The sequence below is a fragment of the Capsicum annuum genome, chromosome 7 (assembly GCF_002878395.1).
Source record: "Capsicum annuum cultivar UCD-10X-F1 chromosome 7, UCD10Xv1.1, whole genome shotgun sequence".
In the NCBI taxonomy this organism is placed as follows: domain Eukaryota; kingdom Viridiplantae; phylum Streptophyta; class Magnoliopsida; order Solanales; family Solanaceae; genus Capsicum; species Capsicum annuum.
This window is the reverse complement of record NC_061117.1, coordinates 202,373,266-202,387,332: the sequence shown is the minus strand read 5'-3', so window position 1 is coordinate 202,387,332 and position 14,067 is coordinate 202,373,266. Positions and strand designations below refer to the sequence as shown.

General features: G+C 31.9%; 1 protein-coding gene across 1 annotated transcript in view; it reads left to right on the top strand.

The window, feature by feature from the left end:
* Nucleotides 1-10,749: 10,749 nt before the first annotated feature.
* Nucleotides 10,750-14,067, top strand: part of LOC107876776 (FBD-associated F-box protein At4g13985-like) — a 6,805-nt gene continuing 3,487 nt past the window's right edge. Inside the window, 5 exon segments of the mRNA XM_047394121.1 lie at nucleotides 10,750-11,021; nucleotides 11,023-11,227; nucleotides 11,230-11,653; nucleotides 11,838-12,177; nucleotides 13,403-13,582. Of these exon segments, the coding sequence (XP_047250077.1) occupies nucleotides 10,794-11,021; nucleotides 11,023-11,227; nucleotides 11,230-11,653; nucleotides 11,838-12,177; nucleotides 13,403-13,582 (1,377 nt within the window). The 5' untranslated portion in view covers nucleotides 10,750-10,793.

Here is a 14,067-nt window from a genome sequence, read left to right as displayed (position 1 = left end):
CGCTTGAATATCCATGTGCCTAACAATACCAAATCAGTAGCAATAACGGCAACGATGTAGCATCTTCTTGCTCAATTTTGTTTCTCTTCAGAAGCCTTGACTTTGTTCAACAAACCTCAGATTACACGATTTACTTGTGAAGGGTGTCGTTCTTCATACCAATCAAAATAATCACATCCACCCAATTTCTATAAAAATAAGAACACAATTATAAAATAATTACAAGTCAATAAGTAATCCACTAATTAAATAAAAAATATACCTTTGAATCTTACAAGTAAAAAAACCTATGACCTGGATTTTGTTGAGTCCAAGAACTCTTCAATAGAGCTTCATGACCGCACTTATAATATAAAAAATCTTTATGACAAAAAATAGTGGAAGATGCGCTCGACATTGTCAAGCTCGATTGGAAAAAATGAAAAAGGGATGAAGAAAAGAAATACCAAATGCAAATAATTTGAAAATTTTGGATAGATAAAAAAAATATGATGATGAAGAAGAAGATTTGGCAATTTAGAGTTAAATTTTAGGAAGAAGATAAATATATAAGACAATGCGGAAAAAATAACCGTTGGGGGTCAAATCAGACGCCAAGTCAACACAAATAGGGTTTCAACAAGCCTTGGCTGCGTGAATTACTAGCGAATAGGGTAAAAAGTGTCAAACGGACACATTTGATGCCTATTTTATTTTACGTGTTTAAAATGAACATTGTCTACTTGATGCCTATTTTATTTTAGGTGTTTTGAACTGAACACTATCGATGGGTTCCACCTTTTTTGTTTCAATTCACTTTCACATTTTACATGTAGTGGCAATTATTTATGTCCAATTGAAGTTGAATTTTTATAATGCAGCAGATTCTCCATCAGTTATAACAAATATTCTACCTGTTCTGACATATAGTTTATATGTTGAATAGGTTGGTCATATATTGCATTATGTCGATGTTTCTATCTAAGTCTATCTGTTGCAACAGTGGGAAGACCTGTTCGATAAATTTCAATAGATTAACTATCTGTTGCAACATATGTCTAAATTTGTTGGATATTTTCCAATAAATATGTCGTCTATTGCAACAAATACATTATCTGTTGCAATATTTGAATCTAGTATTTCATTTCAATTAATAAGTTCAAATCTAAGAAAAAAATAAAATTCATAGACAAAATTAAATAAATTGAAGCCTTGAGAAATTAGCTAAAATAAATCAACGAATAAATGAAATGTAAAAAAATTGTTATGGGTACAGATCTCAATAAATACATCAACAATTTAAGTATTGATGTCAAGGATTCCTAAGGAGGGGTCGAGTTATTACTTTAAAGACTTAAGCTATAAAGATCTAATCAATATGGACAAGTTGTTCTTCATTCGGTGCTATGAAATTCGGCTTTGGTCGTCGTGGATCTTTATTGTCGCTTATGTATGGTTTTTGCATTTTTTGTTCTCCGTATTCCATAAAAAGAGTAGTATATTGTCAATGTTGTTCAGCAGTAGCTTCTACATCCACCTAGAAAGTCAGAATTGGTCAATGCTAATCACGGAGATACAACAAAATGGAAAAGGCTAACTCATAAGTTCTAGCAAATCAAACAGGTCTTCCTCCTGTTTTAAATTGCCTCAAATAGATTATATTTTTGTTGCAACAATGAATCGACTGTTGGGACAAATTTCTACATAAGGACGACCTGTATGATAATTTCTAATGGATGAACCATCTTTTACAACATATGACTCATCTATTGCAGCAGATAGGTCATCTGTTGGTTTTGATACCTAATTTTTGCCCTCCACGACTAAATTTAATCCTGAGTTTCTTTGATTTTTCAAATAAAATTACAACATTTATTTTATCCGGATAAAAAGCTTTTCAAAATATTTATCTGGGTGAGTTTGTCATTTTAAACAGTGATTATATATTATCGTACTCAATTATGCGAAGTTATATAATTTTGTTACTTAGATATCCATTTTTATAAAATATCAAATTTTAATCAAGGTTTGTCTTGAAATAAATTTAAAGGATTAAAATCTTGATTTAAATATAATTTATTCTCAAAAATAATTTATTCGGATAAATATATGTTTGATTTTATTAAATCAAGAAACTCGGGATTAAAAGAAGTATTAATTCGTATCGAATTTCAATTTAATTTAGCCAATCTATTAGATTTGGTCATAATTGAAATCAAATTGGCCATAATTGTAATGCAATCCGTCAATTAATTTTTAATTTGGTCAGAATTAAATGAATTTGGCTAAATTTTAAATGCCAATTGGGGTTATATTTTAAATAACCCCAAAATTCTCCAAAACTCTCATAACTTCTACCCAATTCTCAAAAAAAAAAATAATTTTAAATTGTACTACATCGTACTATTTCCCTCAACTTTGTCCTTTCTCAATTTTGAAATTCATAAATGGTACTACATTGTATAATTTCCCCCCACATTATCTTATCTTCAATTTTAAAATTTCAAAATCACCCCTAAATGGCTTTTCTCCCATATTGATGGATGACAAGAAATAAATCCTCATTCTTTTCTATAAATACTTTTCTCCCACACTGGTGGAGAAAAGGAAGAAAAAACCTCATTCTCTCCTATAAATAGTACCACTACTTTGGTAGAAAAAGTGGATTGAAAAGTAAAAAATAAAAAAAAGCTAGAAAGGTGAAAAAATTCTTTTGAGCAAAATAGTTATTTTTATTTAGTAAAAATTTTTGTTTCATAGAGTTGGTCGGTTAATCAAAATTTTTGAGTTGCCGGTGACGTTTTTCGATGGTGGTTGATTCCGACGAAGCTCATAGTCTCGTTTTGCTGCCCCCAAAAAAGTAAACACACCTTTTCCTTTTTTCGTTTTATTATCGTTTTCTTCTTCATCTTTTTCTTCTTCGTAGTTCGTAGTTATAATTTTTTTCGCTGGGATTGTTTGTTGTAGATGGCCTTGAAGGCCATAGGACGTTGTGGTATCGATATTTTAATTATTTTCATGTTCATGATATAAAAATGAGCTAGCAATAGTTGTACGTGCCTTTTTTTTACTTTATTCTTTGATTATTATAGATAAAGTTTTAATCTTTACTTAAAGGATATACTTATGCTTTGTTTAAACTCATTGTTGGTGGATATGTTTATTTTTAGCATGTAAAGTTATTTTCTTTATGTTGAAAAAAATAGTTAATAGTGATTGTTTCGCCTTTTCACCTTATTATTTGATTATTTTGAATAAAGTTTAGATCTTTGCTTGAAAAACATACTCATGTCTTGTTTAAACTCATTGTTGGTGGATATGTTTGTTTTTAGCATGTAAAATTATTTTCTTTATGTTGAAAATAATAGTTAATATTGATTGTTTTGCCTTTTAACCTTATTTTTTGATTATTTTAGATAAAGTTTAGATCTTTGCTTGAAAAACATACTCATGTCTTGTTTAAACTCATTATTGATAAATATGTTTGTTTTTAGCATGTAAAGTTATTTCTTTTATGTTGAAAAGAATAGTTAATATTGATTGTTTTGCCTTTTGACTCTATTCTTTGATTGTCATGTATAAAGTTTTGATCTTTTCTCAAAAGATGAACTCATGCCTTGTTTAAATTCAATGTTGGCGGATATGTTTTTTTTAGCATGTAAAGTTGTTCCTTTTATTTTGGAAAAATAGTTATTATTATTTGTTTCGCCTTAATAAAAATAGTAATTAGTTAAGTCAAGAATTTTTCATTTGCTTGCTAATTATTTTAATGGATTTCAAAATCCTCATATAAGAGATGAAGTGCTAGCTTTATTTTCCATCCAAGATGTTTATTCCTCTTTTATTTGCACGTTGTCTTGTCAAAATGATGAGAAAGTTCAGACTTTTGTGGCTAAATAGAATTATTTGGATATTTTTGACTCATGCATAGTATGATTGTTGAACGATATTTCACTTTTAGAGATGTTAATCTTTTATTCTTATTTTCTTTCTCTGGATTGTTATATGTGTTCTTTGTGTGTGTAAAGACTTAATTCATGTCTCTCTTTTATTCATAATATCAAAAGAGTATCAATGATGTCTTAGAAATATAAACCATAGGCCGTTACACGTTTTTTTATAAAATGTTGGTTGTAATTTAGATGTATGAATTTTCATTAATGTCGCCTTAACTGAAATTTAAAGATTCTTTTTCTTGAAAAGTCAATCTTCATTTTCTTTTGTTATATGGATTAGTGTCTATGTTTGTTAAATTTTAGAAGTCATGAGTATTTTTCTTGTTGCCTCATCCCTTTACTTTTGCAAGCTTATGTTGTTTGTTTCTCGCATTAATTCATTGAATGTGGCCTTCTTCCTTTTACCTTTAATCATTCTTAATATGAACATAAATCATGAGGCATGCAAGTGGATGTCTTTACTTTGCATTTTATCTATTGATTCTCACTCTTGTTATACGTGTGCAAGTGTGCATATCATTGTAATTTAAAAATTGATTCTTCATATTTTCTTTTGCTTTGAAATATGTAATTATTATGCCTTGAACGTATATTAATTTCTTTATCTTTTCTTTGCATACAAAAAATATCTCAAGTCCAAATGGACTCCTCTTCTCTTTCATTTCATAATGGGTCAATGAGGCTCACCTCTTTGAGTCAAGTCCGAAGTTTAAACCCAAGGTCCACTACATAGCGTGTGGGTACTAGAAGATAGACGAAGAAGGAAAATGAATCAAAACTCATTGATGAGGTCACTAAAAGACTTGAAAAGTCTTGATTTTTTATTATTGTCTTCTTTTTATTTATTCATTCATTTGGATCTCGAAGCCAAAGTTGTATTTTAATACAGGTGAGGCAGATTTTGGACCTCAAAGGTTCGAAAACTAGCTTAGGATAGGTTATGGGCTGAAAGCCCAATATTTAGATTAAGACAGGTGCAAGTGGGCCAAAAGTCCAATTAGATTAGGACATGGTCTATTGATTTGGGCTCAATGGCCTAAGTCTTTTATTTTCTCCCCTTCCCCTTTTACATGCTTCGTTATTAATTTGTTTAGACTTAGTTAAAATCCCTACTAAGTCATCCAAATTTATTTTACACAAGTCTTTTCCTAAAATCAATTACTTTTCAACAATCAATCTTTCTTTTTGAAGTTAGTCAAAAGATATTTTCAAACAGTCTGTATAACCTCAAGTTAGCGGATACTCTTGGTGCCTTAACAACCTTCCAAGAGTATTAATAGGAACCGCTTACTTAGAATCTTCAAACTTAAATGATTTTTTTGTTTTGGATCGTTTAAGTAACTTTCAAAGATTTTCTTAATTCCTTTTCAAATAAATTAAGTGGCGACTCTAAAAGTCAAACTTTCCGCAAAACAGTTGGTACAAATAAAAGAGGTACGAAGAGATGTTTGATTTGCTAAAATAGATGAGACATATGCCGTAACAAATACTTTATCTGGTGCAACAAGTTAGGCAACTGTTGCAACAGATATATATATATATATATATATATATATATATATCTAAATATCTTTTTGATAATTTTTAGCAAATGTGTCATCTGTTGAAACAGATATGTGTTTGTTTGTTAGTTGGAACAGACATATATATTCACCTTCTTCAGCTCATGCTGCTACCCTTTGGAAATTGGACATTGCTCAGTGCAACACACGGACAGAGGAGTTGCAATTTCACCTTTTTGGATGCTTGATAATGCATAGGAAATCACTTTCCTTCTCCTCTTAGCCTTAATCTCTAATGGAGTAGATGGATAAAATCTTCTTTGATGGAATGACACCTCTCTTAGATATCAATTCCTTTACAAGAGCAGTTAATGCATTAATAGCATTAATCACTACATCATATTTCGCCCTACAGTCTTGACATTTGCATGCAGAACATTCACTCGGAGAGACAAAATCTGTATAACCAGTATGATCATACTCATAATATTTTATTTTAAATACTGTAAGAGGAGCATCATTAGCAACAACAGTAGCACCACTACTACCACCAACAGCTCCATCACCAAGACCATCAACAACAACAAGCCCACCTTTCAAAATTATTTTTCTCGTAATGGTTGTTGCTCCAAACAATTCCATTTTTATTTTGTCAATGACCTTAGGGTCCGTTAAAGTTTTCACAGACCGTAAATAAGAAAAAATGGCATCTTCAACTCCCGATTGGTCGGAACTATCGAAGGATGCACAATCTAACATAAATCATTACATATATTAGAATGATGATTGGATCATTTAAAAAATTCATTAATTAAAATAAAAACTTAATTATAATTATACTTACTGCATCCTTCGTGGGATTGAAGAGATCAACAATTTTTGTATTTTTATTAGTTTTGGCCGACACCCATCTCAATATTCTTGGATAGGAAACTTCTTCCTAGTAGTTCACTTGTTGTCTCAAATAAGGAATGACTTCAAACGCCCAAGCCTATAAAATAACGCCAATAAATCAAAACAATTATTGAGTAACAAAAATAAATGATATCATAATAAAAGAAAGAAATATTTACCATGAAAGCCCATGGAAAGCCATATAAGTTGACTGTCTTTGGTGCTATCGGAGTCAACAAATATTTGACAGTCATTTTGAAGATTTCATAACCCCAAGGATAGTTATTAAACGCCTCAAGATCCTCAGAGAGATTTATTAAACCGACGCTTATGTTGTTGTTAACATCTCTCGCCCAAAGAATATTATGTACAAACCAAACCAAGCACAATGACTGTTTGTGCTTTTAAAAGTCCTTTATCTTTCAACGCTTCTATCAAATTTTTATTTTTAAAGCTTGGACCAACAATGGACACCAGGTCATCACGATCACACGACTTGCCTTTGCCTTTTTTGGGTGTGCGGGGTGCTTTTTTGGGTTAGAATAGGTATAACTTGAGAAGGAGGATAACATTTTAGTCCAGTAACTATGGCAAACTCCTTCCAACCAAAACAAATAAGCATGCCATAGTAATTAATCCACACCTCATCCATCTTATCTTTGTTTTCATACATAAAACTACGCTTGAGAAGTTCATATACCATTTTCATTTAGAAACGAGCATTGTTGTCCTTCGGCAAATCAAGATATTTTGCAAAGCAGCTGTCCCTAAAATAAGAATCCAATTTTTATTCTCGAAGTATTTTTCTGAAGGCGTCAAAAGATTTTCCCATGGTTGACTTAACCACAAAATTACCCGTTAAATCTGTGGCACTATTGCGCTGCATTCTCACAAGATAACGATCAATGCTGAAGGTTTTGATCAACTCTTCGGTGAAAGGGCTATTAGCATTTGGATCATCTTTTTTGAAACATTCCCCCTTCCCGTGTTCATCATATTCTGCTCCTGATTGAGATAACACTTGTAAAGCAAGCTCATAGAGTGGTGGATGTAGACTAGTTGCTTCACTTGTTCCTTTAGAGTGGATGTAGATTAGCATTTGGATCATCTTTTTTGAAACATTCCCCCTCCCCGTGTTCATCATATTCTGCTCCTGATTGAGATAACACTTGTAAAGCAAGCTCATAGAGTGGTGGATGTAGACTAGCTGCTTCACTTGTTCCTTTACTTGGACTTGATTCAGTTTCTATTCTTTTGGGAGCCATATTATCTAAAATTAACAGAAATATAAAAAAATATATCATAATTGATTAATGCATCGTTAAAAAAAGATAACAATAAATCTAACAAGCAAAATAGTAAAATAACAATTCCAACAGATCACTTATTTGTTGCACTAGGTAGTATATCTCTTGCAGCATATAACCAACCTGTTGCAGTGGATGAGTAATTTGTTGCAACAATACAAAATATATCTCTCATTTTTTAAGACAGATGAATGGTCTTTACAACAGATCACACATTATTGCAATATATGAGTGATTTGTTGGAACAGTTAAATAACCTGTTGCAATGGATGAGTAATCTATTACAATAATACAAAACATATCACTCATCTGTTGATAAAAATAAATAATCTATGCAGCAGATCACATATCTGTTGCAACATATGAGTGATCTATTGGAATAGTTAAATAAGCTGTAGCAACAGCTGAGTAATCTTTTGTGATAATACAAATATATCACTCATCTATTGAGAAGGATGAATGGTCTGTACAACAGATCACACATTTGTTGCAACATATGAGTGATCTATCGGAACAGTTAACTAACCTGTAACAATAGCCGAGTAATCTTTTACAATAATACAAAATATATCACTCATCTGTTGAGAAGATGAATGGTCTGTACAACATGTCTCACATCTGTTGCAACATATGAGTGATCTGTTGGAACAGTTATCAACAGTCAATATTATTTAGATTTCTTCCAACAGAAGTGTCATCTATCGTGGTAGATGAATGATTAGTTGGAAAAATCAAGTCTTGAACATGTCCTGTTGGAAGAGTTGATAGGATTTTATCCAATAGGAGGTTCATCTATTGCATCAGATCTTTAATCCGATGGTTCCTCCGTTGCATTAAATGGTTAATCTATTGCATCAGATTTTTTATCTAATGGTTCCTCTGTTGCATCCGATAGTAAATTTGTTCCATCAGATGGTTAATCTGTTGCAATATATGGTTAATTTGTTGTATTAGATAGTTAAATTGTTGCTCATATAATAAATCTGTTGCATCAAATTTTTTATCTGACGGTTCCTCTGTTGCATCAGTTGATTAATCTGTTGTATTAGAGTTTTAATCTGATGGTTCCTCTGTTGCATCAGATGATTGATTTGTTGCATCATGTGAAAAATCTGTTGCATCAGATGGTTAATATATTGCACCAGATGAATAATTTGTTGGAGAAAAAAAATAGTAGCACGATTTTGTTCAACAGAAAACAGCAATATCACCATTTTTATCAAGAACAAGAATAAAATAAATCAACTCAAATTGTTGTTTTGTTTGTATAAACACAAACAACGAAAATCAAACTTCAAAAAAATGCAACAAACAACAAAAAATCATAATTCACTTCAAAAAGAGAAGAGAAGAAATATTAGAAATTAGGGTTTATTCAGACCGCATTTTAAATTAAAGCAACAAATATTGGAATTGTTAACCAATACTATAAGAGAAGTTGGTTCAAGTTCCTCGTTTTCTTCAAAACTAAAAAGACCATAAATTTTTACATGTGAAAGAAGAAAAGGAACGATGAAGAATTCTAAGCTGTTGTGGCTGGAGATCAAGGTTGTCACGTAGATTGAAGGTAGAAGCCGAAAAGAAACTCGAAGCCAAACTATTTATCGTCGGAGGTTGAAGTTGCCGAGGATTGAAAGGATAAATTTGCAGAACTGTTGGTTGGGAGAGAGCTGAGAGAAACTGTTGAGAGAGAGGAGAGAGACTGATTGATTTGGATTGAAGAGGGGTGTGAGTTGGGTTGATTTATATTTTTGAAAAGATTAGAAAGTTTTAAAAATATTAATCAAGTCCACAATTAACTTAAAGTTTCCTAATGATGTTTGACCCTTAAAGTTGGTCAATGTCACAAATCCTCCATTCAAGACTTAAAAGATACCTTTCCTTCCATTTTCTCTTGATACTCTCACCTCTCGACATAAAATATTGAAAATCAAATTACCAAATCAAATTGAAAAATGTGATAATTTACAGTTTGGTTATTCAGTATTTGGTATGACATTCAGGAGTAAAATTTTAAAATTACAACATTTGAGTTCAGATTTGATACAACATATTAATGTATTAATACCGAATTATTTATATAATAAAAGTGCCAATTCGAAAATAATTCGGTCAAACTTATATGGAAAAAAAAATTCATGTGCCAATATACTTGGTTAGGAAATGAACTGTTTGAGCAAACAAAAATTTGTGGAGGGCAAATTTTATATTTATTTTTTCTTTTCTTATTTTGTGTTCGGTGCCCAAATTTGACCATTTATACAAGGATGCACATTCTTTAATGTTGAAACCATCCTAAAAATCATAGTAAAAAATTTGGAATGTCTCTCCTTTCTTTGTTAATAATATAAAGGTGGTTGTTGTCTGGTGGATGTAGGATCATTTGGATTCGAATTACATTTTCGCTAATAACTGATATCAGAGTCAAGGTTTTATCTAAGTATGCTCTATGATTGCAACACACTCTTAACTTCCACATCAAAAAAGAATTACTTTGATTTTCTGTATTTTCAAGTATTATTTGTAGTAGAAGACAAAGAACAAGTAACAATGAGTTCCATAAAGTTTGAAATTGATAAATTTAGCGAGCCCAATAACTTCAATATCTGAAAGATCGAGATGATGGTGTTACTGTGAAGGAAAAGTTCAATCCATGCTATTGACGAAAAGTATCCCGATGATTATTTGAATAATAACATCAGAACTAATACATTCTATCAAACGAGCCCTAAGAGAGTTATTTGACTTATTATCTTAAGAGAGTTATTTGACTTATTATTTTTCATCTCTCTTGATCAACACTAATTAAGAAGTATTGAATTGGCATTTTAGATAATTTTACATTAATTATAAGTTACAAGTAATTTTATTTATTTTTTTAGAAACATTTAATACCTTCTTGATTTAGTTTGAAAAATTGCTTAGAATTTGTTCAACTTAGCTAATTAAAAATAGCTGATAAGCAATCATGTACTAAAACACACTTTTTATGAATATTATCTATTTTTAGTAAGAAAAAATTAGAAAAATCATTTTTTGAAGAAAATATTTTTCATCTTCCTAACCCTAAAAAAGTGTTACCATTTTTGTTGATACTAGTTTCAAGTTTACCACCGGTTACGTGAAACAACTTCTTGTTTCATCTCCATTTACAAATGCCGAAAAGAAGAAGGCATCACGCAAACAGGCGACCCCCGAAAAATTCTGTAAACAGAATTTCTAACTTGCCTGTCGCAATCATCCGTGAAATTCACTCGTGCCTTCCACGGAAAGATGCAGCCAAAACTAGTATTTTGTCCAAAAAATGGCGAACTGTTTGGGCTTATCATCCAAAAATTTGTTTGGATGAAGTAGATTTTGGGGCAGACTATTCTGAATATACCGACCGAAAGAGACAAAACGGAAAGAGATGCGTTTTTAACTTACTTGAAAAAGACCCTAGACAGCCGTGAGAGGCCGTGCGAATACAATTGTGCAGTTGACAGTTTGTTACTTCGAATGACAGTTGAAAACTCTTCGGGTGATTTATTGGCAAACAAGTGGATTTCTTTTGCATTGGAAAATAAGGTTAAAGTGTTACGTCTCAGTTTAAAACTATTTCTCGTGATCACTTCTACTTGCGTGGTATTGCATTTTGTGCCACTACGTTAGTTGATTTGATTATCTTTGATTGTGAGATTACTAATTGTTCATTTATGCTCCCTGCTCTTAAGTATCTCTATCTGTATGGTGTCTGTATTGAGGATGATGATTTCAAGGATCTCATTGCTGGTTGCCCTCGAATTGAACAGTTACGTATTGAGGATCCTGAAAAGTTGCATATTATTGTAGTTTCAAATCCTAGCCTGGAAATTTTCTTGGTGCATCTCCCTTGTGTCAATAGTGAAATTGTTATAGAGTCTCTAAATCTTAAGTCCCTTGAATTTATTTCATTCAGCATGACCTTTTGTGAAGTAGATATTACTTCCACTACAACAGTGAGACAGTTGACATTGCGAGATGCTTATGACCCTCAAAACACTGTTGCATTTTATGAACAAATTCCCTCTACTTGAGAAGCTCGTCATAGATAGTTTCAATAACATAGGTGATGTTGAGATCACTTCCATGCCAACAGTACGGAATTTGATATTGTGTAATATTAATGTTGATGACGATGGTTATGTTAACGACAGAGATAATGAAGATACTCCATGGATAAGCTTTGTGGACAAATTCCCTCTACTTGAGAAACTTGTCATAGATAGTTGCGGTAAGTTGCAAAATCTTCATGTTTCTCAACAGAACTTGGTTAGCTTGGTGCTGAAGGATAGCCTTGTAGCAGATGAGGTAAAAATAGATTCACCAAAGTTAAAATCGTTGGAGTATAAGGGTGTCCTCACAGATTTTTACGGCATAGAAGCTTTGCAAGAATTGGAATTTGTTATATTATATTTAGATCCCCTCAAGCTTCGTGATTATCGATACAGTTGGTTAAGAGATATTTTGGAGTCCTGTGCTCATTCCAAGCGTTTGAGTTTGATTTGCGGTATTGAAGAGGTACCTTTTTCTTTCCTTTTTTTTTGGGTGGTATATATTGACAAACACTAGAAAGTGACTGCAAATGAAATTGTTGATTATACAGCAGCATAGGTTGTTAGGATGAAACTTATGAAACCTTTGAAGTAGATAAGGGCAATAGGAAGAAAGAGTTGCATATTAGCTTACTTTACTTATAAGCTACCGTACTGTCGGATGGCCTTATAGGAAAAAATATACTGTTTGATGGTTTTTTTCTGTTTTTTCTTTACTATAATATGGTGGCCTAGGTCTTTTCCCGGAATAAAAGCCTCTCACGAGTTGGAGTTTGTAGAATTTTATTTAACACCAGAAAGCCATAACGATTTTTTTTTTTTATTTGGGGGAGGGGGGTTAATTAAAATGCCTGAAGTGGCCTCGATTTTCATAAATAAAAATAGGTAGGAAAGCCATAATGCTTGCTTCTACATTTGGTTAAGAAATACTGGAGTCTTTTGCTCATCCCAAGCATTTGAATTTGATTTGCGTGTTTGAACAAGTTAACTATTTAAAGCTCATAGAATACATTTGTATCAATCATCTTTAGTGTTCCTTTATTGCATGAATGAACTCTTTCTTGATGCACGTCTCCAATCTCCTAATCCTTGTTAGAGTATATATTGAGGCAAACACAAAGAAAGTGCTTGCAAATTATATTATGTTGGTAACACATCAAAAATAGGTTAATTGGATGAAATGTGATGTAAGCTTTGATTTGACATTTGTAATAGGAACATAGTGTTGCATACTAGCTTACTTTTCCTTTGGTAATTTTTATTTGTTTCAACTATTTGGGTTTCCAAGACTTGTATAATCTGCTTTTCGGTTATTGTTATTTGTAACTGTGACTTGGTAGACATCTTGACATACACTATTTACAAATGTTAATATGTTGCAAATTAATGTTCATTTACAATTTTGTCGATTATTTCAACTTCAACTTGAAACAGAGAAATTAAAGTTGAACAACTTGTTTGAGGAGCATCTCAAGGGCAATAATGGTTTTCACTCTATATTTCTGGCATTTTTTTCAAGTGAAATTCATTTCCAGTCTCAATCTTCCAAGTACTCTTTTTCAGCTTCAACGTCATAGTCTTGTTGTCAACATCAACTAAATGTTGTCCAAATGGGACACCATAGCGAGTTCTTTCGCTTATTCTATTTTTTGGTTAGTAATCATTCTGAGTTGCTTTTTGATGGTTGTCAGGTTATCATCTTTCCTGTTGAGATGGATGATGTATTACCAGTCAATGGTATCAAAAATCTGGGGTTAGAAATTATTAATTGTCATGCTACTACTGAAGAGATTTCAGATGACTTGATTTGGCTTCTTCCAGATTTGAAGACTTTGTCATTGACTTTAGGTTCCATCACAGAAGTCATTGAGGTAATCTACAACTCCAATTGGCTTTTTCACAATTCAAATTCCTATCATTGTGGTTGATTTTTGTTTGGTCATTTTATGCACTAATAACTTTCAAAGCGATTAGTGTTGGCAATGGCACAGTCGGATCACCACAAAGAGATGGATGAGTCTATTATAGATTGACTAAGGATAAAATTTTAGGATATGAGTGAGGATTCACGGTTTCGACTGTTTTAGGGGATGATTGGATTGGCTTTTCCAAAGTAGTTTATAAGCTACCCAACTTATGGCTTTTAGCTTATTGTTGTACCTTTTTAGCCTAAAGTAGGTGCTTAAAAACACTTCTTTATCTTTCTCAAACACTACCAAAAAAGGATCTTAAAAGCCAAAAACATTTAAAATAAGCCGATCCAAATACCCTCTTTGTCTTGTCAGGTTGGAAGTGATTTTCCTCTGTTTTTATTTCTGTGTCTATGTATTGTTTCTTGATGAACTTCGTATCTGTT